Source organism: Solea solea, chromosome 5, assembly GCF_958295425.1.
Source record: "Solea solea chromosome 5, fSolSol10.1, whole genome shotgun sequence".
NCBI lineage: Eukaryota > Metazoa > Chordata > Actinopteri > Pleuronectiformes > Soleidae > Solea > Solea solea.
In genome coordinates, this window is record NC_081138.1 from 29,920,982 (window position 1) to 29,943,216 (window position 22,235).

The window sequence follows — 22,235 nt, forward strand, 5'->3', positions numbered from 1 at the left end:
TATATATATATATATATATATATATATACATATATACACACACACATACACACATACACACACACAGTATATTTAAATTCAATGGCTTTCTTTAAACTTTAAACACAGTTTCTCTCCTAATTCTAACAAATTTGACACCAAAAAAGGCTTCTTGATGTTTTAAACACAAAATCACAGATCACAGTGGTGGGTGATCGATTCAAGATCGGACATGATGATGTGTTCAGAGCTGTGAGACAGACAGACAGACAGACAGAGAGAGAGACGGAGACACAGAGGGAGACGGAGACACAACCGGACACACGCGCCGGGTAACTTTTTAAAATGAAACTTTCCGCCTATAAGTGCGTCCATCGTGGCTCGGTTAGCCTGCGCACGTGAAGTAAACAAACAACGTTAACGGCGTTATTATTTTTTTTTTAACCCGTTAAATTATTTAAATGAATGGCCAAAATTAACGAGTTTGCCTGACAGATAGACAGTGAGACAGATAGACAGCGAGACAGATAGACAGCGAGACAGATAGACCAAAGATCAGCAGTTTCTGAAATACTTGGAGCAGCAACTGCGTCATGTTCAAAGTCCCATCAATAACCTTTCATTCTCAAACACTGGGTCGGGACCCACAGATGGGTCGCAAGACATTTTGTTTTGGGCCCCCACTCTAACCAATTTGATGAATTATCCCCAAACGTTTTAAATAACATTGATGCATTATACATACATTTGCAACAGTTATAAATATCGTGACTTGGGTCACAGTAGTTCTTTAAAAACCCTTGGATACAAAACAGAGAAAACAGATCACATCAGAACCCGAACAAACAGAAAGTCCTTTAACCCCCGTCTAACGTTACCGACCGCGTCAACAATGGAACGTCACGTCCTCCTCGGTCACGTGAGCTCAAAACTGTTGTGAATCAACAAGCAAAGTCTGAAATGAAGGAATAAAAATACATAGTGTGTTTGACAGACCCATTTATTATACATCCCCTGTAGAACCACCTCTGAAATTTGTACATCATGGAGAGACTTACTGTACACTTTACATACATTATAATGCATCTCTTCAGTCACGGTCACATTAGTTCATCACATAAAGCTTCATTTCCTTCTGCGTCTCCGGCTGCCGCCACAACTGTCGTCTTAACTATCATCTAACATGTGAATAACGTCACAATCGTCATTTCTACTGTACAGTGTCCTTCATGGTCAACGGGAGGTGCTGGCTAATCTGACGCTCCGTGTGCCGCCATGGCCGCACAGCACAACAATCTGCCAACGCAGAGATTCTTGAAAACTAAAAAAATTGCAGCTTTATATTCATCATAAATACATATTTTATTGTAGCCCTTTCCTTTCTGTGCTGTAAAAATAATGGGTTTAAGACAATGCTCCTTCAAACAATGCCCTGAGCTGGAGGCAGATCAATTACAAACTGTTGTGTGGGTGGAAGAGTTCAGTAAACAGACCTGAGAAGCTTTGAGCCGACGTCTTCACCGTGTTCAGCTCTCGTGCGTCAGCAGTGCGGACCCGGCTTTGAAAAGTCGGCCCACATGGCCATACGATCGGCGTCAGTAAACGTCGTTGTGGCGACTAGTTTGGAGAAAGTGCAGCGATTGTACGGAACAGCAAAGACATGAAAATAGTTCCAGTCTGGGGAGTCAGTGGGGTTGATGCCCAGGTGCTCCATGCACAAGCCCAAATACACGTCTTCAATGTAGACCGCTTTCACGTGTTTGGCTCCCTCCAGCAGCTTTTTTGGGAGGTCCAAAGTAAGGACGTAGCCAAGACCCAGAGCATAACGCGGGTAATATGACCTTGGGAAAACCTCGTGGGGAAGGAACCATTTTGAATTTGGATCTCTAAGAACTTGACCACCGTTTGCCACAAGTCCCGTCATGTAGTTTGATTTTGGAGCGTTTGACAACATCGTGACGAGTCTGGGAACATTCAGGAACATGTCTGAATCGATCTTCATGGCGTACGAGGCGTTGGAGCAGTAGGTGTCCAGCCACTCCATCATCACCATGGTCTTGATGGTCAGGTTCTTGTAGCAGTCCACGAAGTCGCTCTGGATCAGGTCCCGGTGCTCGTTGCTCTCCTGCAGCAGCTGTTCTCGGAGCTGCTCGCCTCCCTCTCCAGTGTACAGCCCCAGCTGGAAGATCACCGTCACCACTTTGTCCAGTACCACACTTTCACTTCCCCATGTTTTACGGACGATGTCTCGATCGGCCCTGTTTTTTGGCGCCACAGGGACCATCAGAACCACGAAAGGCTTCTGCTCTGCACATTTCTGCGGCTCATTCATGATGAAGTGATACTGGTAGGGATATTCCACCAAATATGGACCTGGAGACACATAGGGAGGCGGGGTTGTTGGCACCGAGTCATTGTTGGATTGGTTGGTCTCAGCGGGGACACTGACGCTGCTGCTGCTGCTGCTGCTGTTGCTGCTGTTGCTGCTGCTGCTGCTGCTGCTGTTGCTGCTGCTGCTGTTGCTGGTGGTTCTGATGCCGGTGCTTGTGGTAGCACTGGTTATGCTGGTGGTTGTGATACTGGAATTTACCATTTCGGCTAAAGCCTCGTCCATGTTCAGCGTCTCTGAAGGAACCAACCACCTGTGAGTGGTGGAGTTTGCCGGATGTTGCAGCCACCAATCAGGGTTCCAGTCCATTGCCATTCCCATGATGTTGGTGTAGTAAATAATGCCAAAAACGCCCAAAAACAGAACAAATAAAAAAATGCAACGTCGGGATCTGCAGCACCACCACCTCCTGCTGCTGCTGCTGCTGCTGCTGCTGTCGTCCACTGGCTTCAATGTGTCCGTCAGTCCTTGGCTGAAATCAGACATTAATTTCCTGGTTTGTTTTTTGCTTTTTTTTTTAAAAAACAAAAGAAAAAAAAAAGGATCAAGAATCTCACGCACACACACACACACACACACACACACACACACCTTTGTCCCCCTGTTGTCCTCACACTCTCCAGCATGTTGGAACTTCCCTGTCTGTCTGCTTTTCATCTGTAGTGAGAAAACAGCCTTAAGTGTCACTTGAATAAGAGGAAACACAAGTCACACGACGACAAGCAACAGACGTCGCACAATCATTTATCACAGAGTCAAAGTCCGTCACGTCACGTACCTAATCCCAGGGTGTGTGTGTGTGTTCTTCCAGACAGGTGTGCTGAAGAAGAAGAAGAAGAAGAGCAGACGTTACTCCTCTGAAAAATTCATGGCAGGATTCAGTTTCTCTCAGGTGTCAAAAAAGCAGCGCGAGGCATGAACATGTTTGTGTCCAAATGTCCCCGACGTCCCTGTGACATGTTCCAGCGCGACACTGAAGCAGTGGGACGAGTTCCTCACTCAGGTAACCATAGCACTGTGTGTGTGTGTGTGTGAGGTGGTTTTTTTTTTTTTTACCTGCAGGAAGACACACCTTTGTTTGCTCCTCCCCTTTGGATTATGTGGCTCCCAGCCAATGAAGGTTCTCCACAGAGGAGAGTGTGTGTGTGTGTGTGTGTGTGTGTGGGGGGGGGGGTTGTTTACACAGGAATTATGGTGTGGTGCCTTGAGAGGAGGTTTGATTTTGTTGTGCTTAAGGTTGTGGTGAAGTTAAAGAAGGCAGCACTTAGCTTTTAAATTGTGTTCACACTTTAAAAACCATACCCATCACAAACTCAATATCTCGTCTTGAGTGGAGTCTGGGGCATCTTTACTCCCTCGTCTTTCGTTAGTGCCTGAATCGGCCCCTGGCAAGAATTTGAGCGAGGAACCTGTCATTATCTGTAGGAGCCCCAGAGTTAAGTTGGTTTAAGGTTAGGCCGGTTGGTTGATGCAAGATTTGACACTTGTTACAATGTCATTTATTAACAGTTGAAGTAGTTAACTGTTGGCCTTCAGCCTTTGATTCAATGAAATCTTCTCACAAGGAAAGGAATGTGGTGTTGCCTCTCTGATCTCATGTTGTTCTTTAGATAAAAGCTACCAAGGACACATATTGACATATTTGACAGCTATGATACATAAAAAGGAATTGGAAAACATCCAGCAGTTGGATGGATGTGTCCGTTTTAGAAGCTGTACTTTAAGTTTCGGTGTAACAAGGTTACATTACCAAACTACATTATCCTTCAGATTATTTTTATTATAATAATATGCGTGGCTTTCCGGTTCTTTTTTAAAAGGGGTTAATGTGCATAAAAACTCTTGAAATTTGACATGGAGGTCTGGTAGGCAGAAAAACACATAGGGCACAAACCTGTTTATAGTCCCAGAGCTCTATAGCGCCCTCAGAAGTTGGGTCATGGTCAGACAAAAGTGTTCAGAGTGTTCAGAGTGACTTATAGCTAAAGGATTTCTTACTCACAAACCGGGAGCAGTCGGGAGTTCACGAGGAAATGTCATTCAAGTTTAACAGTAAACTGGAATATCTTAGTAGGACAAAGATAATTCAGAGTGCAAAAACTTTCTTAAAAAAATGTATGCACTACTTTTCGGTTATTTGTCATCTACTTTAAGTCGAGAGAAGCCTGGAGCACTTTGTCATTTCTATGACAACCTTCATAAAAAAAATGTCTTATCTTGATGTTTAACAGGAAGCCGACGTTAGATTTACGAGATCTAAGCACACACACACACACACACACACACACACACACAGGGAGAGCCATGTGGAGCTGATCACCTGATTCTGTGGATTATCGCGGCTTCTGTTCCGTTTTACAGCCTTTTAATGAATCTTTCACTACCCAGAGCAAAGCAAAACATCATTGTTTTATTTCCTCTGGACTCTGTTGGGAGTGGAAACAATGCAGCAAACAATACAACCACTTGTTACGTGGCTGCATTTGAAGATTTAGCAATGTTTAGTGTACGTACGTGCAAGTGTCACATATTTGAAGAACGGAGATTTGGGACGTGTGTGGGACGCTCTGCAGAACCTTTGGTGGATCTTTGATCCTCTTCCTCTTTGACCACGACGAAGAACCCAAAAATGTCAGTGAGAAAGAGTAAGTAAAGAACCACTATGTTTGATTTGAACCTCCACCTACTGTGTTGATCTTGTCCGTTATAGTTCATCCTAACTTTTTACTTGTTTTAACTTCTGTGTGTTTTACTGCACGTTCTTATAGCCTCTGTTTATGTTTTCATAGACAAACGTTGAAAGTGGGACTTGATAAAGAGCATGGCAGACCACAGACACAACGCCTCGAGGGTGAGGCAGGTACATGAGTGTCCTGTGCGAGATACGGTCATCTATTTGGTACAGAAAAAAATAAACCTGACAAACTTGTTTTAAAGGTCAGGAGAGAGTCTGCGTCTGTCCATCTGTTTGTTTCCTCAACACAAATGAAACTAAATCCACGTATCACTTGTCTTTTTTTGTGTTTGGTCATGAGATATTTTCTGGGTAGTTTTGTTTTGGAGTCAATTTTCTTAGTATTATTTTAAAATAACACACGCATAAGACAATCCAGTTTGATGAAAAATAATCTAAATTTGTTTTAACTAATAACAGCTTTCTTTCAGCTTTTATGACCAGTAACAATTACAAACAAAGGTGTGTGTTAAGGACATATGGTATGAATTAAATTATAGTCAGCTTCATCATAAGAAGGAAAAAGACACTTCAGATTTTAAGTCAAGGTTTCTTAGTAAAAATGTTCTCGCTGAAGCCGCAGAAAGTTGCATTTAAAAATCCACACACATGCAAACAAGAGCAGCAACACAACCTAATGAATCGTGAAAGCATGCATGGGCGTCGTCAACAGGATAAGTAAGGAGAACAAAAGCCTCCAACGAAAACCCTTGAGTTGTCGTTAGGTGTATATTTGTGTTTTGAGTTACCTGGGTCATGGGCGGCCTCTTCCTGCTTCAGGCAAAGTTGTGGCTGGAAGCTGAGGACACCTGAAATGCTGCAGCCAGATGACCGGGCTGAACCATGTGTCACCATCTCACGGGGTGGATTGTGTTTTATTTGGCTCGACTTAACCTTTATCCCCCCCCCCCCCGCTTCCCTGTGAGTTATTCCAGTTTGACCACATCAGTGTACACAAGTGCTCACAGGTGTGATTGTTGTCGCTCACCAAGTGCACCCTGTGTTAAATCTACGATTTAAAAAGCACTCTCTGAGAACTAAAAAGACATTTTGAAAATATATGAACCCTTTATCACCTAACTCTCAAAAGGTCTGCCTGGATTTTTGTACTTATTTTAACCACAAAAGGACCAGAAAACGTGTGCTTTGGCCCATAAAATGCTGTTTTAACAAGTTTAACAGTTTATTTAGAAAAACAACACTGCACTGTACGCCATCAACAACAATTTGAACAGTATAAAACATATTTACGGTAACATTTTTAGTCAAGTCTCTTAAAGGAATACTTCACCGATTAGCATTTAGCTTTGTATTACTAGCATAGGGGTAGTATTTTTGACAAATATCTTCCTTCTTTTCTTTGTTAGGTTCCCCGATGACACTTGGTCCTGTTAGCGCTAATGTTAGCAAAGATGGCGGACACTGTTTACATCCTGGAATGAGGTCTCGTCCCCCATACGAGGGGGTCTAAAAAGTAGGACCAAGTGACCACGTGTCACTGGTGGACACGTACATGAGTTAATATATTACATTAGGCCACTAATAAGGAACAAGGGAGAATGGTGAAATAAATCTCATACACGATAGCTGCTCTTTCACACAGGTTTCTGATCCTGGTCTGCTTTCCCATACGGACCAGACCCCAACACGGTGAACTGTGAACTTCTCCCACAAAGATGGACGACACATTTACTGTTGTTTTCTTCTGTAAACCAGCTTCTTCTTCTTCTATCATATCAGGTATTAACTGTGGAGCTCGACTCCTCATCGCAGTATCTGGCTGTTTTAGTCTGACTTTGCGAAATTTGATTGAGTATAATTTTTGTTGGACTTACATATATTTTACCTGTCCAGTTTTAGTCAGACTAACGCAAGCTTCACAACATCTAAGGGCGTCGGGTGTAGCTGTGACTATGAGAGGAAACAGTCTTGTACCACTGACTTTATTTATTTTGACTTGGTTCCAGGTTGGTCGTCTCAGGCTTGGAGTCGGAACTAATAAGGAACAATAGAGAAAGGTTAAATAAATATCATACACAATAGCTACTCAGGTTCACACAGGATTCTGATCCTGGTCTGCTTTCCCAAACGGACCACACTCCAACTTTAAAGAACATTTGGGCTGATTACAAACACGCCCTGGAAAGCTTAAATCAATCAATCAATCAATCAATCTGTCTGTCTGTCTATCTATGGCTTTCTCTCTATTTATCTATCCATCTATCAATCATCCATTTATCCCACCTTCCACTTCCCCCTCCCTCCAAAATTCCTTTAACTTCCTTTTCCGGTTGTACGTGATGACGCAGGAGGGCACGTTACGCGATAACGTCTGACGTCATATCTTCCAGCTCAGCCGCCGCTGTGTGGCCGAGTCCGAGCTCCCTCCCCCCGCTGCTCCGTGAGCCGCTACCCGCGGATGACTGTCATCCGCCGGCTGAAAAAACAGCTACACGGCTCCTGCCTGCGGTCGGAGTGCGGAGCTTTGGTGCCGTCATGGCGGAGTGAGTCGGTACGGAGGTCCCGGGACTGCTGCAGGTTGGTGTTCGTGTGACTTTTGTGGTGTTGTTATTGTACAGATTGTGAAATCATTTAACTAATTAGCTTTATCGCGTTCACATCCTCCGCACACACACATTTGTAACCAGTGTTTGCACGTGCTGTTGACTCAAGTCTCCACCTTAAATGAAGTGACATGTGGCTGCCTGACCCGCCTTCTATTGTCTCTCAGCTTCAACTTCCCGGCAGGACACACCTCGGGAGGTGGACCGGGGGGCAGAGCATTGTGTTTAGGGCCCCGTTTTCATTACAAGAGATTCAATCTTAGATTAAAACAAATGTGCTTAATAACACATACCACGTAAAAACAGGGATTTCTTCTTCCACTACATGGTACCGGCACGGCTCAACTCGGCACAGTTTTATTTTTGCTTTTCCATCAGTGATAGTACCTGGTACCTTGTGCTTTTTTTAGTACCTGCTCTGGCGAGGTTCCAAGTGAGCTGAGCTGATACTATATGTGACGTCAACAGACTGCTGGCCACTGATTGGTCAGAGAGTGTCGTCACTAGAAGAGTCATGAGTGCGACGCCCGACACAAGAATCAAAGCGATCAATGCTGAAGTGTCGATCAGTTAAAAAGACTTCATGTGTTAACGTGTTAATCTCCAACATGTTTGGAAGGAAATGTCTAAAATGAATAGTCTGGTGTATTTAGCGACAAATCAAACCGCGATGAGTCGAGACGTGCCGTACCAGGCGGTGTTTGTGTAATGCTGTAATTAATCGGAGAGTGATTGCCCTGATTTTCCTTCTCGGACACACAAGCATCTGTGGTGATGGTGCTGGACTCAGGTGAAGTCGCCATGGATCGGGTCGAGGGCGAACACATCGGCAGCTGCAGAGACCCGTTGGAGCCGGATGTCAGAGCAGATTCACTAAAACCCAGCAGCCCTTCTGCAACAACCAGAACACCGTCCAAAAAGAGCAATGCAGCGAAGAAAGAGAAGGTTTCCCACAACGGGCTCCCAGTCCAGACCCACCACAGTCCAGTGGAGAAGAGGGCATCGTTAAAAGTTGGCGCCACACCCAGACCCCCGCTTCGCCGTCCCCTCAGCCTGGAGATGACGCCCAGGAGCCTGCGAGGGTCTCAGGAGCAGATGGCGGACAGGCGGCCTCCTTGGCGCAGCGGCTCTGCTGCTCCCTCACCTCCAGCTCGCAGCCTGACCAGCCCCAGTCTGGGTGCAGGTGGATGGATGCGGCGCAGTGAGAGCACCTGCTCGGTAAACTACTCCCTGGGGCTCCGGGCAAGCAAGGGGCAAATGCGACCTGCCACCTCGCTCCCGCACATCGCTAAAGGGACGGGGGCTACGCCGCAGCCTGCACCCGCCAGATCCTGCCTGCTCGTCGCCCTGAGGCCTCTGAACCTGGAGCAGGAGAAGCAGGCTTTCTTTCAGTCGGATTTCAAGTACGAGCCCCAGTTTGAGTACACTCAACCTGAGCCGAGGTCTGTGCTGGAGAAGTACCGCGAGGGCTCAGGCCTGTTCCTCGAGCAGGTACGGTATGGCCTGTCAGGGTGAAGCCCTGTCACGGCTGATGAAGATGATGGTGATGGTGGTGTCTCTGTGTCTTCCCCCGCAGGCGGTTGGAATCATGGAGTGCGTCCTGAGGAAGTTTGGCTCATATGAGGACTTTGAGGTGGTGACCGGTGGAAACGTGCTCTCGAAAAGTCAGATCTGGGCTGCGGTTCGCAAATATCTGCAGAAAGAAGGCTGCGTGGGAGAGGTGAGCGGTCTCGGGTAAAAGTATCTCAGCAGAAAATGATTTTTATAAGTCGACTCTGTATAATATTGTATAATACTGTATAACGTATTACTTACGTAAAAGTCGTAAAGTATATGACATTTACTGTGAGTAAGTCCTTTTCTGATATAAAATGTGCTTAAGCTTTAGAAGTAAAAGTATTAAAAAAGAGGAGTTCGGATTGAGCCCATCAAGATTAATAAAGCTCTATATAAATACAGACCATAATACCAGCTCTGCCTGTGTGTGTGTTTGAAGGTGGTCGTGCGTCTGTCTGATGAGCTGCTGTCTCAGGCAGTGATGGTGGTGGAGAGCTGTCGTCCCACTCTGACCATTAACTTGGCTGGAGCTCGGCAGCACTGGCTGGAGGGGATGCTGAGGCATGAGATAGGTACGCTGCAGCTCACAGACGCCTCCATCCAGTAACTACAACCCTTCTCTCACCGTCCTGGCATGACTGACAGGGTTTGGCATGCGTACGTCTCATTACCGTAACTCCGTGACTGTTTGATATCTAGAAAATCCTCATGTAGGGGGAGGAGAGTGGAGAACCCAGAGTAAACCGACGCACACACGTGGAGAACATGCACACTGACAAGATTGTGTGGTCCTTGTATGTCTTCATGTTAATCACAAATATAGCTGTGGACGTTTGTCGTCTTTCAGGGACACATTATCTGCGAGGTGTCAACAACGGTCTGCAGCCGTGGGCCAGCGCGGACGGCAGGAAGCAGTTTGGCCTCAAACCGGCCAACCCTACAGAGGAAGGCCTGGCCAGCCTGCACAGCGTCCTGCTGAGGAAGCAGCCGTATCTGTGGCGAGCAGCTCTGCTCTACTACACCGTCTACCACGCTGCCAGCATGAGCTTCAGCCAGCTCTTCAGTCACATCGCACGCTTCGTCCAGAACCCCGACGTCCGCTGGGAGTACTGTCTGAGAGCCAAGAGAGGACAGACGGATACGTCGCAGCCCGGTGAACCAACACACACACACACACACAGGTCTTTATGGCCATAATAGTTTTACATGGGGAGTCATGTCTCCTCAGGACATCTGTAATATTAATGGCTAATTCGCACGGGTTAAGAAATCTCAGTAAAACTACCACAAATAGGAGCGGTCAATCGGGGTAAATCACTCCGGTGTTTTTAGGACAGACAGACGGCTGTTTTTAGGACAGATGGACAGCAGGAAGAGGAGAGACTAGAAGTGTGTCCCATGATTTAGGGACTGACTAAGTGTGTGTGTGTGTGTTGTCAGGCTGCTTCAGTAAAGATCAGGTTTACCTGGACGGAATCCTGCAGCTTCTCCGCCATCGAAGGTCCATCGACTTCAAGATATTGACGTCTCTAGGAAAAGTGAGTGGGACACTCCTCATTCATTCATTCATTCATTCATTCACTCACTCGTTCAGGAAACAGGTCTCTTCAGTGAATAATCAAATGAAAGAGTGAACACGTCACAAGGCTGTTGCTTAAAATTCATGAACAAAGTTTTAACAGATCAGAGGTAAAGGAGCTTCCTGAGCAGCTGCTGCCCCCTGCAGGGCAGACTCAGTAGTGACCACAGTTACTGACCAGGTGAGGGGATTTTCATTCAGTCAGAACATGTTGGTGATGGTGATGGTGTGTTAACCCACGGATCTATCACAGTATCAACAATATTATTCTCACACAGTGGAGGTATGTTTCTACTTTATTGACGATGTTGTGTTTTAAACAACGGAAGAAATTATAACAAAGGAATCAAACCTGAAGCCAAATCATCATGAGGTTTGGGAAACACTGATGGACATTTTCTGACAATTCCTAGACCAAAAAGAATTGATGACTCAAGAAAATATCAGCAAATTTATTGATTATGAAAATAAAAGTAATTTGCACCCTTCATTAAAATATACTTTCATAAATGACGTGATGCGATTATAGATTTTGTTGGTACGATTGTCTGTTTCAAATGTTTCCTGATGACGTCATTATGTTATGTTTACGTGGATTGTCCGTCCTTGTTTTGACGAGAGTTTAGTTTACGGTGTGTTCCCGTGTACATCGGAAGTCAAACCTGGGAGTGACGTCACATTTCGCGCACAAACGAGATTCAAAGTGGAACAAATTAGACAGAAGTGAATTTGAACAATATCGATATTTAGCCGATATCCTTTAAAAATGGGATTTTCATTGTCTGAGTTACAACTCATTGATTGTTGCTTACAGATTATAGAAATGGACACAATCTTTAAAGAAACGACTCCTATTTATTGTCCTGAAACTTAAGGATTCAAGCAAATTGCTCCATGCATGTTCTGCACAGACTTAAACGATCTAACTATTAAACTCTTTCAAAACAGCAGAGAAAGACTGTCTCGATACATTAGCGGCGTTTTTCTCAGCAGCATGAGTTTAGAGTTCAGAGTGGACATCCGCGAGTTTAACCGCCCTTTGTCGCACACAGGTGTCGTACAAGGACGTGGCGAGGCTGCGTCCTCTGGCGACGCACTCCAGGACCAGAATCCCGCACTTCATGCGAGACCCAGAACGGTACCTGCAGCACCTGGACCACATCGTCGCGGTGAACGAATTGGACGACTCGACGCTGCGGCGCCTGCTGCCGTGGCCGACTGAACCCGAGAGGACGGAGGCGGAGGACGCCGGCACGCCGTCGACGCCATGCGTGACGTAAAGAAAAAAAAACCACTCGGTGATACGAAGTTTGCTCCGAGCAGCGATTTCTGTAAAACTTGAACAACACGAACAAAAAGGGACATAAACACAAACACCTCTTAGCTTCACTGTTGTCTAATGCATGTCACAGAGGCCCCTCCCACTATACAGTTACCTCAACACTGCTACGCTAACATGTACCCGACGTTATAGCTGTAGACTAGTATTTCACACACATATTTAAACGTGTTCACAAAGCTTTATTTTGTTGTTTTTTTTACTTCAGACTGAATGTCACTGGTTTTAGCTTTATACCTTTTATTTAATTTTTTTTTTTACATCGTAGATTATTTGCATTATAAAAAAAAGGACACCAAGGACACATAAAAATAAAAAAAGAATGAAAACGGGATGAAACAACTCAGGCCTGAATCTGTAAAAAGTGCCACTGGACTTGGTCACATATTCACGTTTAAATCAGATCAACAGCCGTTTCTGTCTGAAAGGTGTCCTTGGTGTCTTTGGATCAGTTTGCTACTGTGATCATGTGACGTGTCCCCGACCTCCCACCTCCGTCCTAGTAAACCCAACTCTTTTTTGTTTTGCACCGTTTCAGGAACAGTTAAGCATTTTGGGAAGGCTGCGATTGTAAACTTCGTAAGACGGGGTTTGAGCCGCACAAAAAAGGGCCAGAAGAACTCACTAATTTAACAATTTGTGTGAAAAGAAATCCAGGCGGCCTGATGGGGGTTAAGAGCACTTTTTATCGCAATGTGCAATCATATCATATTCATTTTAGACGTCGTCGTTGAGGAAGAGGAAACGACCGTCTGACTGAGGGTCCACACACACTGGCTGAAAAACACAGCGTGGACCGGAAATGGCAGCGAGGATAGAGAAGTAGACAATGGACAGGTGGATGTTTACAGTGGCGTCGTAACAATAATGTACTGTAGGGGGAGCTCTCTGAAGGAAAAGGAAAAAAAAAAGTTCTACTTTCAGCTCCAGCAAAGAAAATGGAGTCGCCTATTTCCCAAAAATGTCTGACTGTTCCTTTAACCTGGCGCTGAAGTGCCAGAGTGGCATCAATTTTTTGTTGTTTGGTTTTTTGACAGAGGAGGAGGAGGCGGGGCTGTTGTTGTGCGTGCCTTCAAATTAATAGAGCATTATCAGCTGTAGCTCGCCATGTGTTTGTATGCTGCTTTTTACCGCGATTGACCTTTAACCTTCAGATTTCTAAAGTGATTCTGGGCCACGTCGTCCTCAGAGCAGAATAGAGGACGTGGTGGGCTTTATAAGAACCACAGTCCCGAGTTTTTAACCCGAGCACTTAAAACTAAATGTGAACACTTGTGTGATACAACGATCTGAAGGTTATCACATCATATATACACACACACACACACACCGACTTAGCACTGGGTTTAGGGAAATCCGTAAAGTTTTTATCCACATGGAATGGTGTGTTGATCCGTTTCCGTGTGGATAAGGTAATAAAGATCCACTTTCTTACAAATTAGCTTGAATGTGAAAAAGATTTTCAGAACTCTTGCTTGTCTGTCACGTCCCACCTTGTTTTCAGTGTCACTACTCTGTCAAGTGGTCGAGGTCTCCAGTAAAAAGGGAATAAAACCAAAACAAACTTGTCCATGATTGTTTAAAATATCTCATGGTAAATTAATTATGAGATTAAACAAGTACGACACGAGGTTCTCTTTTACTCTAGTGAACGGGCTTCCATATGCAAGACAGATGGGGTCACCGAGAGCAACATGGTTCATATTAAACTATCAATTTTGCCATTTTACCAATCAGTAGCAGATTTTAAACTAGGGCTGCAAGAATTTTCGATAACTTAATTAATCCTAATTATTTTTTAGATAATTAAAACAAGCTCTCAGATTTTTCAGCTTCTTAAATGTGAATATTTTCATCTGAGATGATCATTGGAACCAAACTACTAATTGATCAAGAAAATGTTAGTTGTAGCCCTATTTAAAACACATTTTCCCTGAAAACGCAGTCCTATTTTACAGTTTTAGGGATTTAAACTTTAGTTTTAACCGCGTGTGCGACAGGCCATCGTTCGCCGACCTCATCGGTGTCATCCCAGACTCGCCAAAACAAAAACGAATGCACCAACAGTGTTTGATCTCACGAATGTTGCACAAGTGTTTTATGTTCTGGAAAACACCTTCAATTCTCTGGTTTATTTATTAAATTGTGCACAAAGTAAACAACGTCTACGACTGGTTTATCGATTTAAAAAAAAAAAAAAAAAAAGTCAGATGCATGACTTTTAAATAAAAATGTTTATTCTCTTTCAATATAGCTTTTGTTCTATCAGAGCAGAAAAGAGCCTCCGCGCCACTCAGTGCTAAAACCTGGAACTGGAGCTGAGTCGCCATGGCGACCGACAAATGTCTTTACAGTAACATCAGCAGCCTGTCATGGAGCCAACAGTCGCTTTGCTCATTAGGTGGAGGGGGACGCTGGGATCTGACTTATTTGTGACTCGGACCAAAGTAGCGCAGATTCCCGCCTCTGTGTGTGTGTGTGTGTGAGTGTGAGTGTGTGAGTGTGGTAACGTCTCGCTCCAGTTTGGCTGCTGATGAAGTTTTCTGCCACGAAAAGGTCACAAGTTGAGGTAACAATGATTTTTCCTGAATGAACGGGAACGGGGAGGGAGGGAAAAAAAAAAGAAAAAAAGATTAATAACTCATTCTACCGCATGATGCTGCTGCTTCTCCATGATACAGTTCTAGCACTGCTCGGCTCTACTCGACTCGGTTTGGGTATCAGCCACGTCGGGTTACCACGGCTGTGTGAGACTGCTGTGACGTCATTTATACATGACGTCCGGCTCTCTCTGGATCATCTCGTCGTGTTTGCACCTTGATCACTGATCACGGTGTATTTTTTGCGGACAGCAGCCATGTCTGCTCGCTGTGATGCTTTTGCATTTAAAAAACTAATAATAGAGTAGAGATGAGCCGTGCTAGAACTGTATAATATAATTTTCCAGTGTAACTAAACCCCCTCATCTGCAGCTAAATCTGCCCAATGCCTGATTTTGAAGTGGAATGAGAGTTGAGGGAGGGAGGGAGGGAGGGGGAGGGTGGCGGGAGAGTGGGGGCGTGGTCTGGTAGTAACAGAGTGACAGACCAACAGGAGTCTAGGACAACAAGCCTTGTGATGAAAGATTAGACTAAAATAGTCACTGGCAAAATATGAATGCAGTAGTTGGTCTTTGACCAGAGGGCAGTACATAAACCTACTTTTATACAACATGTATAATTTCAATACTTGAGATCGACATTAACTAGACACATTTTTACACCTGAGAAAGTGGTCCGTATAAAATAAAAATAAAATATTAAAAAGGGGGTTACCTGCTCTGTGATCATCATGTTGCATTGGAGCTGCTTATTGCCTTTGTGCTGTCTGTGTTGGCGTTTGCTTGTTCCTTCACCACAGGATCTGAGGGACAAAGACACTTTAAAGTGTGTGTGTGTGTGTGAAGCAAAAATAACTGACTTGACAACCGTTTCTCTTCATTTTTTAGGCTCAATGACACACAGGAACCTTAGTTAAGAATATATCTCCTAAAAACACCGAAATACAACATACAAACCCAGTGAGTTTAACTATTCACTCGTTAATAACTGCCAACTCGCTGAGGCGAAAATATGTCTTTAAACGCGCAGACACTTTACTTAAAATTCCTAAAGATGAGGAAATGATGTAGAGAAGAACAGAAACAAGAAGAGGCTGCAGTACCATTGATAGAGACAGAGGGAGACAGAGAGCAGGACTGTAGCTAAACAGTGTCCACAGACAGACAGACAGACAGACAGAGAGAGAGAGATTTCTGAAGTAAACACTGGCTGATTCACATGCAGCTTTGCTGTGTCCACCTGCTCCACTTACAGAAGTACGGGTGCTGCATGGCCTCGGTGGCCGTCAGCCTCTGCTGGTGGTCGTAGCGCAGCAGCTTGTCCAGCAGGTCCAGAGCCTCTGGACTCACCAGGTGCTGGTTCTCCGACTGGATGAACTGCTCCCAGCGCTTCCGTGTTTGCCTGGACACACGAGATCGACTTGTGACGTGCGACGTAAGGCCGACTCTGCTCGACTTTGAATGAATCTCTTGATACTCACTGTCCCAGCAGGTCTTTGAAGCGAGTGTCCAGTTCTATGTGATACTTGTGCAAGTAACCAAAAAGCTCCTCAGTGCCGAGAACCTTAGCGATGCGAACCAGCTGGAGAGCAAAACACATGCAGGCTTGAACGCATTAGTTACAAGCTACATTATAACAGGGTTTTTTCTGAACCAGGTAACCTGGGCGCTGTTACTCTGCTTGTTTCCCCTTAAAAATATCAAATTGATGACAGTACACAATATTAAAGGAATACTTCAGCCATTAGCATTTAGCTTTGTATTACTAGAATAGGGGTAGTATTTTTGAAAAATTGCACTTCCCAACCTCAGTTTCACCTTAGTTGACACTTGGCCCTGTTAGCGTAACGTTGGCAAGGATGGCCGACACTGTTTACATTCTGGGAATGAGGTCTCCCCCCCCACCAGTGGGTCTTAAAAGTGTGGAATTAGCGCTGCAGTTTCAAGCCTCTGAGTGTCACTGGTGGGCACGTAACAAAAAAGATATTCCTCGACTCAAGGGAAACTGAGGTTGGGAAGCATAATTTTTCAAAAATACTAGCCCTATGTATTCTAGTAATACAAAGCTAAATGCAAATCGGTCAATTATTCCTTTAAGTAGTAACCATCACCTAAAGTCCCCAGTAAAACAACTCAAAGCTGAACAATGACTTCAGGATTAAACCGGGGACGTGGGTTTTACACTCACCTGATCGTAGTTGTCCTGGCCATGAAAGAACGGTTCCTTCAGGAAGATCATACTGGCCAACATGCAGCCTAGACTCCACATGTCCAAACTGTAATCGTACATCTACAAAAAGAGGGTAAAAAAAAGAAAGAAAAAGCGATGATTTCAGCTGAAGATGAGCTGAAACTAACGCGTGTGGTGCGAGTGAACGGTAACAGCAGATACCTGATAGTCCACTAGCAGCTCTGGGCCTTTGAAGTAACGCGAGGCCACCCTGACGTTGTATTCCTGAGCGGGATGATAAAACTCTGCCAAACCCCAGTCGATGAGACGCAGCTGCGAAAAAAACAGGATGGTAGAGACGATTTCAATGCATTAGAAATGGCTTCAACAAAGCGTGAGCCTGGTGCTTAAAATGGCCGCTGGTTGGATTCTGACAAAAGTAGAATAAACCTTTCTGAGCTGGTGGTCGATCATGACGTTGTGGGGCTTCACGTCTCTGTGCATGATGCCCATACTGTGACAGTAGTCCAGAGCCTTGAAGAAAAGACATAACTGTTAGTTACCATAGTCTTAATTATTATTATTCTACGAAAAACAAACAATTAATGATAAAAATCTTAACTGCTTTTCTTTTTTCTCTTTCTTATTATAGTGCTTTTTAACGGCGTGAATATCTTTGGTTTGTTTGAAAATAATCCTCATCTTGAGGTTTGGAAAACACCTTATGGACCAAACTCCTGATGGGTTTATTAAGAGAATAATCAATAACAGAAATACTTATAAGTTGCAGAACTAAAATGAAGTTAAGTAGCTTTTTCCTATTCTTTTTTATTTTTTTTTTTTTACCTTGAGCAGCTCATACATGTAGTAACGGATATCAAAGTCTGTCAGCTTCTGGTAAAGTTCCTGTCAAAGAGATCAGAGACGTCGATCAATACAAAGTCCAGGCATCGTTCACGTGTCCAACGTCAGCTGAGGGTTATGCACGTGATTATTTATGGTGTCAATGCGTTTGCATGGATGCTAGTTCTGCATGTCTGATGTTGGCCAAACTTAAAAGTACCTTAAAATCTGTGTTATTGATGCACTCAAAGACAAGCGCTGGTGTTCTGGACTGGGAAGAGAGGACAACACAAACGTAACTAAGCAGAGCAGCAGGAAGGTGGAGATCTTCATCATCATCATCATCATCATCATCACACACAGACACACTCACTCACAGGAGCACAGATGCACAAGCATGACTGGATTATCACTGTCGACGTGCTGATGTGCAGTGAAAAAGGTGGGTTTTGAACTCACCACAGGGTCTTTGACGGTGTCGACCAGGCGGATGATGTTGGTCCCTCCACGCAGGTTTTCAAGGATTTTGATTTCCCTTTTGATCTTCTTCTTTTTGACAGGCTGGGAACAAAATGATCCGCATTGAAGAGAAAGAAATTTAAACTGTGTGTAAAGCGGTTAAAAACAACTATTCTGACTTTTTCACCTTGTGAAAAAATGTGTTAATCACCACCTTGCCAAATTTGAATGATTAAAATCCAATTTATTGATTTATTTACAATTTTTTTTTGGATCGTATTGGATTTTACAATTTTATCTGTCGATCCTGTGATTTTGACCAGTATCGGACTGATAGAGATACCGAGCATCATATCGGCTCATCCCTAGTTTTATTATTCGGAAATGTGCAAATGATGTACAGCGCTTACCTTGAGGATCTTCACCACCACCTTCTCACTGTTGGTCACATTTATGGCCTCGAACACTTCACTGTACTTCCCTCGACCAAGTTTACGCACCAGCTGGTAGTTGTCTTGATTGCTGAAGAGAAACAGAAGGTAACATTTTGATAATGACTTGAATTTTATCAGAAGAGCAAGTGAGCAAAACAACAAGAATCCATTTATGTTGAGAAAACAACATGGATAACCATTTGTGATTTATGTTTCACTGAAGATTACTGTAAAGTGGTGGGAGAAGCATGTTTCTGAAACTCAAAAATAATGGCATTATCCAGTCCCTATAAAGTGCAATTCATGATATTATTGCTATATCGTGTTTAGTCACATGAGAAATCAAATGATCCAGCAGCACAAGTTGTGAATGTCCAGTGTTAAAATATGTTCAAAACAAAGGACACACTGAACTGTACCTCCAGTTTGGCACATGTGCATCATAGTCCCAGTATTCTCTATTCTTCTGTGTGTTGACATCGGTGTACACCCGAGCCTTGCTGCTGGCCGGCGTTGACCCAGGCATTGCTGACACTGACGCTTCACCTCCTGCTGAACACTTGATGGCTCGATACCGGAGGGCTGCGCAGCGACTCTCCAGAACACGCGGCTCTAAGATCGTTGTGCTGTGCTTATTAGCATTGGCTTTGGTCGATTGTGGCCTCTGGTGAATGGTGCCGAGCTGGTCCGATGCAGTCGTCGTGCAGACGGACAGAGCGATGAGGACTGAGCGTGTGAAGCCCCTGAGCAGGACGCGTGGCAGGATGGGACGAAGACCTGCCAGCTGCAGACGGACAAGAGCAGAGAGAGCGATGAATTGTCACTGAATAACCAAACTAAGTCATTCTCTCAGACTAAGTGGCAAACTGGCAACAAAGAACAATAAATAAAGTCTCAAACATTGCACCTTGTGCCACTTTCACATAGCATCAAAGCAACCGGTTGGAAGTTCAAAGGGAGCATGAGAATGAGGATGCAAGGTGGTTTAAAGGACTTTGAACATGATAAGCGAACCAACTGACAGGAAAGGATTAAGTAATGGGGGAGGAGTTCGAACTGTGATTTAGGACTTCAAAATATGATTGGATACTTCGGGCTATGGAGGGCAGAATTGGACATTCTGTCCGGAAGTTAAAGGAAGAAAAGAAGAAATAGGCAGTATTACATTATGAAAGAAGTGGGATCATTGTCGAGGAAACTCCTGTTCAGTTACTAAAAACTTTGATTCAGTCACCCAAGGCACCCATTCAGAAAGATGGCTGCCAATAAAAGGCTGACCAGTAATAAAGCGGGAGAAAGAGCTTATTCTTTGAGAAAACCTGGAGAGACTATGAGATCCTTTAAAGTGGGAAATCTGTTCATCATGAGAAGATAACTCAAGAGGAATTAGAAAACTTCAAGAAGGAGCAATGGGAAGATAAGCTACTGTCCAACTGTCATGGTGTACTGAAGGAGCCAGGGACTATCCCTGTGGACACAACCACTATATGAACTGGGACACAAGAGTATGAGAGGAGGATCTACAGCTGTCCTCTATGAAGGACACTCAGACGAAGGCCTGAGCTGATGAAAAACCCTTTGTTAGCAGAATAAGTGGAGCAGCTGAAGAAGACTGTACTTCCAGTTGCTCCTGCTGATGACTGCTATGCTGGAGCTGAAGATGACAATAACCAGGGCATTGTTGCAGCCTTCAAGCATTAGTAGTGGCTGCAGCTGCACAAGGGTGAACATTTGAAAATAAGATATGGAGTTCCTCAGGGTTCTATTTTGGGACAAAAATGTATAATTCTTTATTCTGTGTTTTATTCTGAGAATTCTTTAATGTATTTTTCTTTATAAAGAGAGGATGGACTTTTGATTCTGAACTCAATGAGATTCTCAACTTTGAAGAGAGCAAGAATCCAGAAGGATTAGGAACGAGGATGAGAATAAAAGATTGAGAATGTGAAGAACTGTGATAAAAGTACTTTAAACTGTGGAGGACAGCATTATACCTCTGTGTATACAGCCTGATCAGAACTGGATCGGATATGTATATTCTGTTAAAGATACTGTAAAATGACAATAAATTACATAATAATTAGAGCCATCTCATCTTTTGCTCCGTCTTAAACTAGTTTCTCGATACAAGCGCCAGGAGTTTATGTGAGGAAGAGGATGATGATGAGAGAGCACATTATCATATTGGGAATAAATTTCGAGTTGTACGTGAAATAAAAAGTTTGGGAACCATTGCCTTAGGTGTGCTTTGCACCTAATGGATAAAGTGGCCATTGGGTGCATTTTTATCATTCAGTAGAACATAAACGGGCAGTTTCACTACATTTGTTGATGCTTCTCTATTAACCCTTGAATGCTTTTAGTTTGCGTGCATTAAAATCGCTTGGGGATCATGAACGACTTGCAGGTGTCGTGTTGAATTGTGTTCCCTGTCACAAACAGCTGGGTCCCCTCACTAATGAATAATGAAGACCTGCAAACCATTTTATCACAGCACCCCCCCCCCCCCAAAACTGTGTGTGTAGCCCGTCACGACACACACACACGGGCCTTTACCAACAGCCACAAACCTATCGAAAGCATAAACAAGCTCGTTTAACCGTAATACTACTGGTTACAGGTAACAAGTCACCTCAACGTGTGTCCCAATCTGCGCGCATAAGCATCAATTACTGTAATTGCATAACTAGCTAGCACTTACGGTGACCTAGCTAACTTAGCTATACATTTTTTTTTTTAAACAAAACAGGAAAATTACAACCTCGCGTGCAGAAGGTTGATCAATATGAGCAGATATGTTGCATTAATCTGTACAATATGTATGGGTGAATTGTGTACGAGTTATTGAAATCAGCGGCATTGGTAAAAGTAGGAATCAATAAGAGGCTAAAGTTAGCCGGCTAACCTCTTCGTAGCTACACCGGAGCTCAACGGAAGTTAGCTCGTTAGCACCGGCGGGACGTCGTCCTCTCCGCGCAGTGACGAGGCACCATCGGCTCTGTAACGGCCGATAACCGGTGTAAAATCAGCAGGACCAGAAATGCGATGGTGGTACGTCCGGAGAGGTGGCGGTGGTCCCCGAAAAGGAGCTTGAGGACCTGCCCTTTCGCCGTAAACATCCCCCGGAAGTGAATCAACAGCCCTGTGACCCGGGGAACTAGGAGCGGTTAGCAATTACCGGCAGGTGGGTTCAACCGTGGAGGGACAATGTACATGTATATTATCGAAAATTGATATATTTTTATTAAACTAATCGTTAGTATTACACGCAAGTGACTTGAAAATGTTCAGTCCTAGTGATTTATCAAGTGCCACATGACCTCATGGTTTGTAACTAAGAATTGTTATCCTTACTGATTATTAAATAATAATTACAAAAATAATTTTATTCATATGTATATATATACACATATATATTTCTACTGCCCATGAGTATGTTTGTATAAGTGTATAATTTCTTTAAAATAATAAAGTTCTCACAACCCCAAGAGTTCCATTTACATTGGAAGTCAGAACTGGGAGTGACTCACCTGAGTTCACTACGTTCCAGAAAGAAGCCAGAAAAAAATAAACTACTATTAGTTTAATA

At 43.9% G+C, this 22,235-nt stretch overlaps 3 protein-coding genes across 4 annotated transcripts; 1 reads left to right on the plus strand and 2 right to left on the minus strand.

The window, feature by feature from the left end:
* Window positions 1–961: 961 nt before the first annotated feature.
* On the minus strand, window positions 962–6,568 carry LOC131460102 (beta-1,3-galactosyltransferase 1-like). The gene is made up of 4 exons (XM_058630400.1): window positions 5,852–6,568; window positions 3,147–3,188; window positions 2,960–3,025; window positions 962–2,840 (listed from the first exon to the last, which is right to left on the minus strand). The coding sequence occupies exons 3-4, from the start codon at window positions 2,992–2,994 to the stop codon at window positions 1,520–1,522; spliced, it is 1,356 nt and encodes a 451-aa protein (XP_058486383.1). The 5' UTR covers window positions 2,995–3,025; window positions 3,147–3,188; window positions 5,852–6,568; the 3' UTR covers window positions 962–1,519.
* A 469-nt stretch (window positions 6,569–7,037) lies between these two features.
* On the plus strand, window positions 7,038–13,771 carry LOC131459411 (microtubule-associated tyrosine carboxypeptidase-like). 2 transcript variants are annotated; one of them, XR_009240247.1, is made up of 8 exons: window positions 7,038–7,640; window positions 8,430–9,157; window positions 9,243–9,386; window positions 9,663–9,795; window positions 10,071–10,376; window positions 10,664–10,761; window positions 10,906–10,983; window positions 11,855–11,984. XR_009240247.1 is itself a non-coding variant. In XM_058629218.1 (7 exons), exons 2-7 carry the CDS (start codon window positions 8,441–8,443, stop codon window positions 12,080–12,082), a joined length of 1,626 nt encoding a protein of 541 aa, XP_058485201.1. In that variant the 5' UTR covers window positions 7,039–7,640; window positions 8,430–8,440; the 3' UTR covers window positions 12,083–13,771. The 2 variants fall into 2 exon arrangements, 1 of the variants encoding a protein (XP_058485201.1); XM_058629218.1 differs by lacking the exon at window positions 10,906–10,983 and having other exon boundaries at window positions 7,039–7,640; window positions 11,855–13,771.
* A 585-nt stretch (window positions 13,772–14,356) lies between these two features.
* LOC131459412 (casein kinase II subunit alpha'-like) lies at window positions 14,357–21,791 on the minus strand. Its single transcript, XM_058629219.1, has 13 exons — window positions 21,552–21,791; window positions 19,066–19,430; window positions 18,623–18,734; window positions 18,213–18,314; window positions 17,974–18,024; window positions 17,757–17,816; window positions 17,361–17,444; window positions 17,133–17,243; window positions 16,929–17,030; window positions 16,222–16,322; window positions 15,994–16,142; window positions 15,456–15,543; window positions 14,357–14,726 (listed from the first exon to the last, which is right to left on the minus strand). The coding sequence occupies exons 2-12, from the start codon at window positions 19,170–19,172 to the stop codon at window positions 15,470–15,472; spliced, it is 1,053 nt and encodes a 350-aa protein (XP_058485202.1). The 5' UTR covers window positions 19,173–19,430; window positions 21,552–21,791; the 3' UTR covers window positions 14,357–14,726; window positions 15,456–15,469.
* Between the last annotated feature and the right edge of the window lie 444 nt (window positions 21,792–22,235).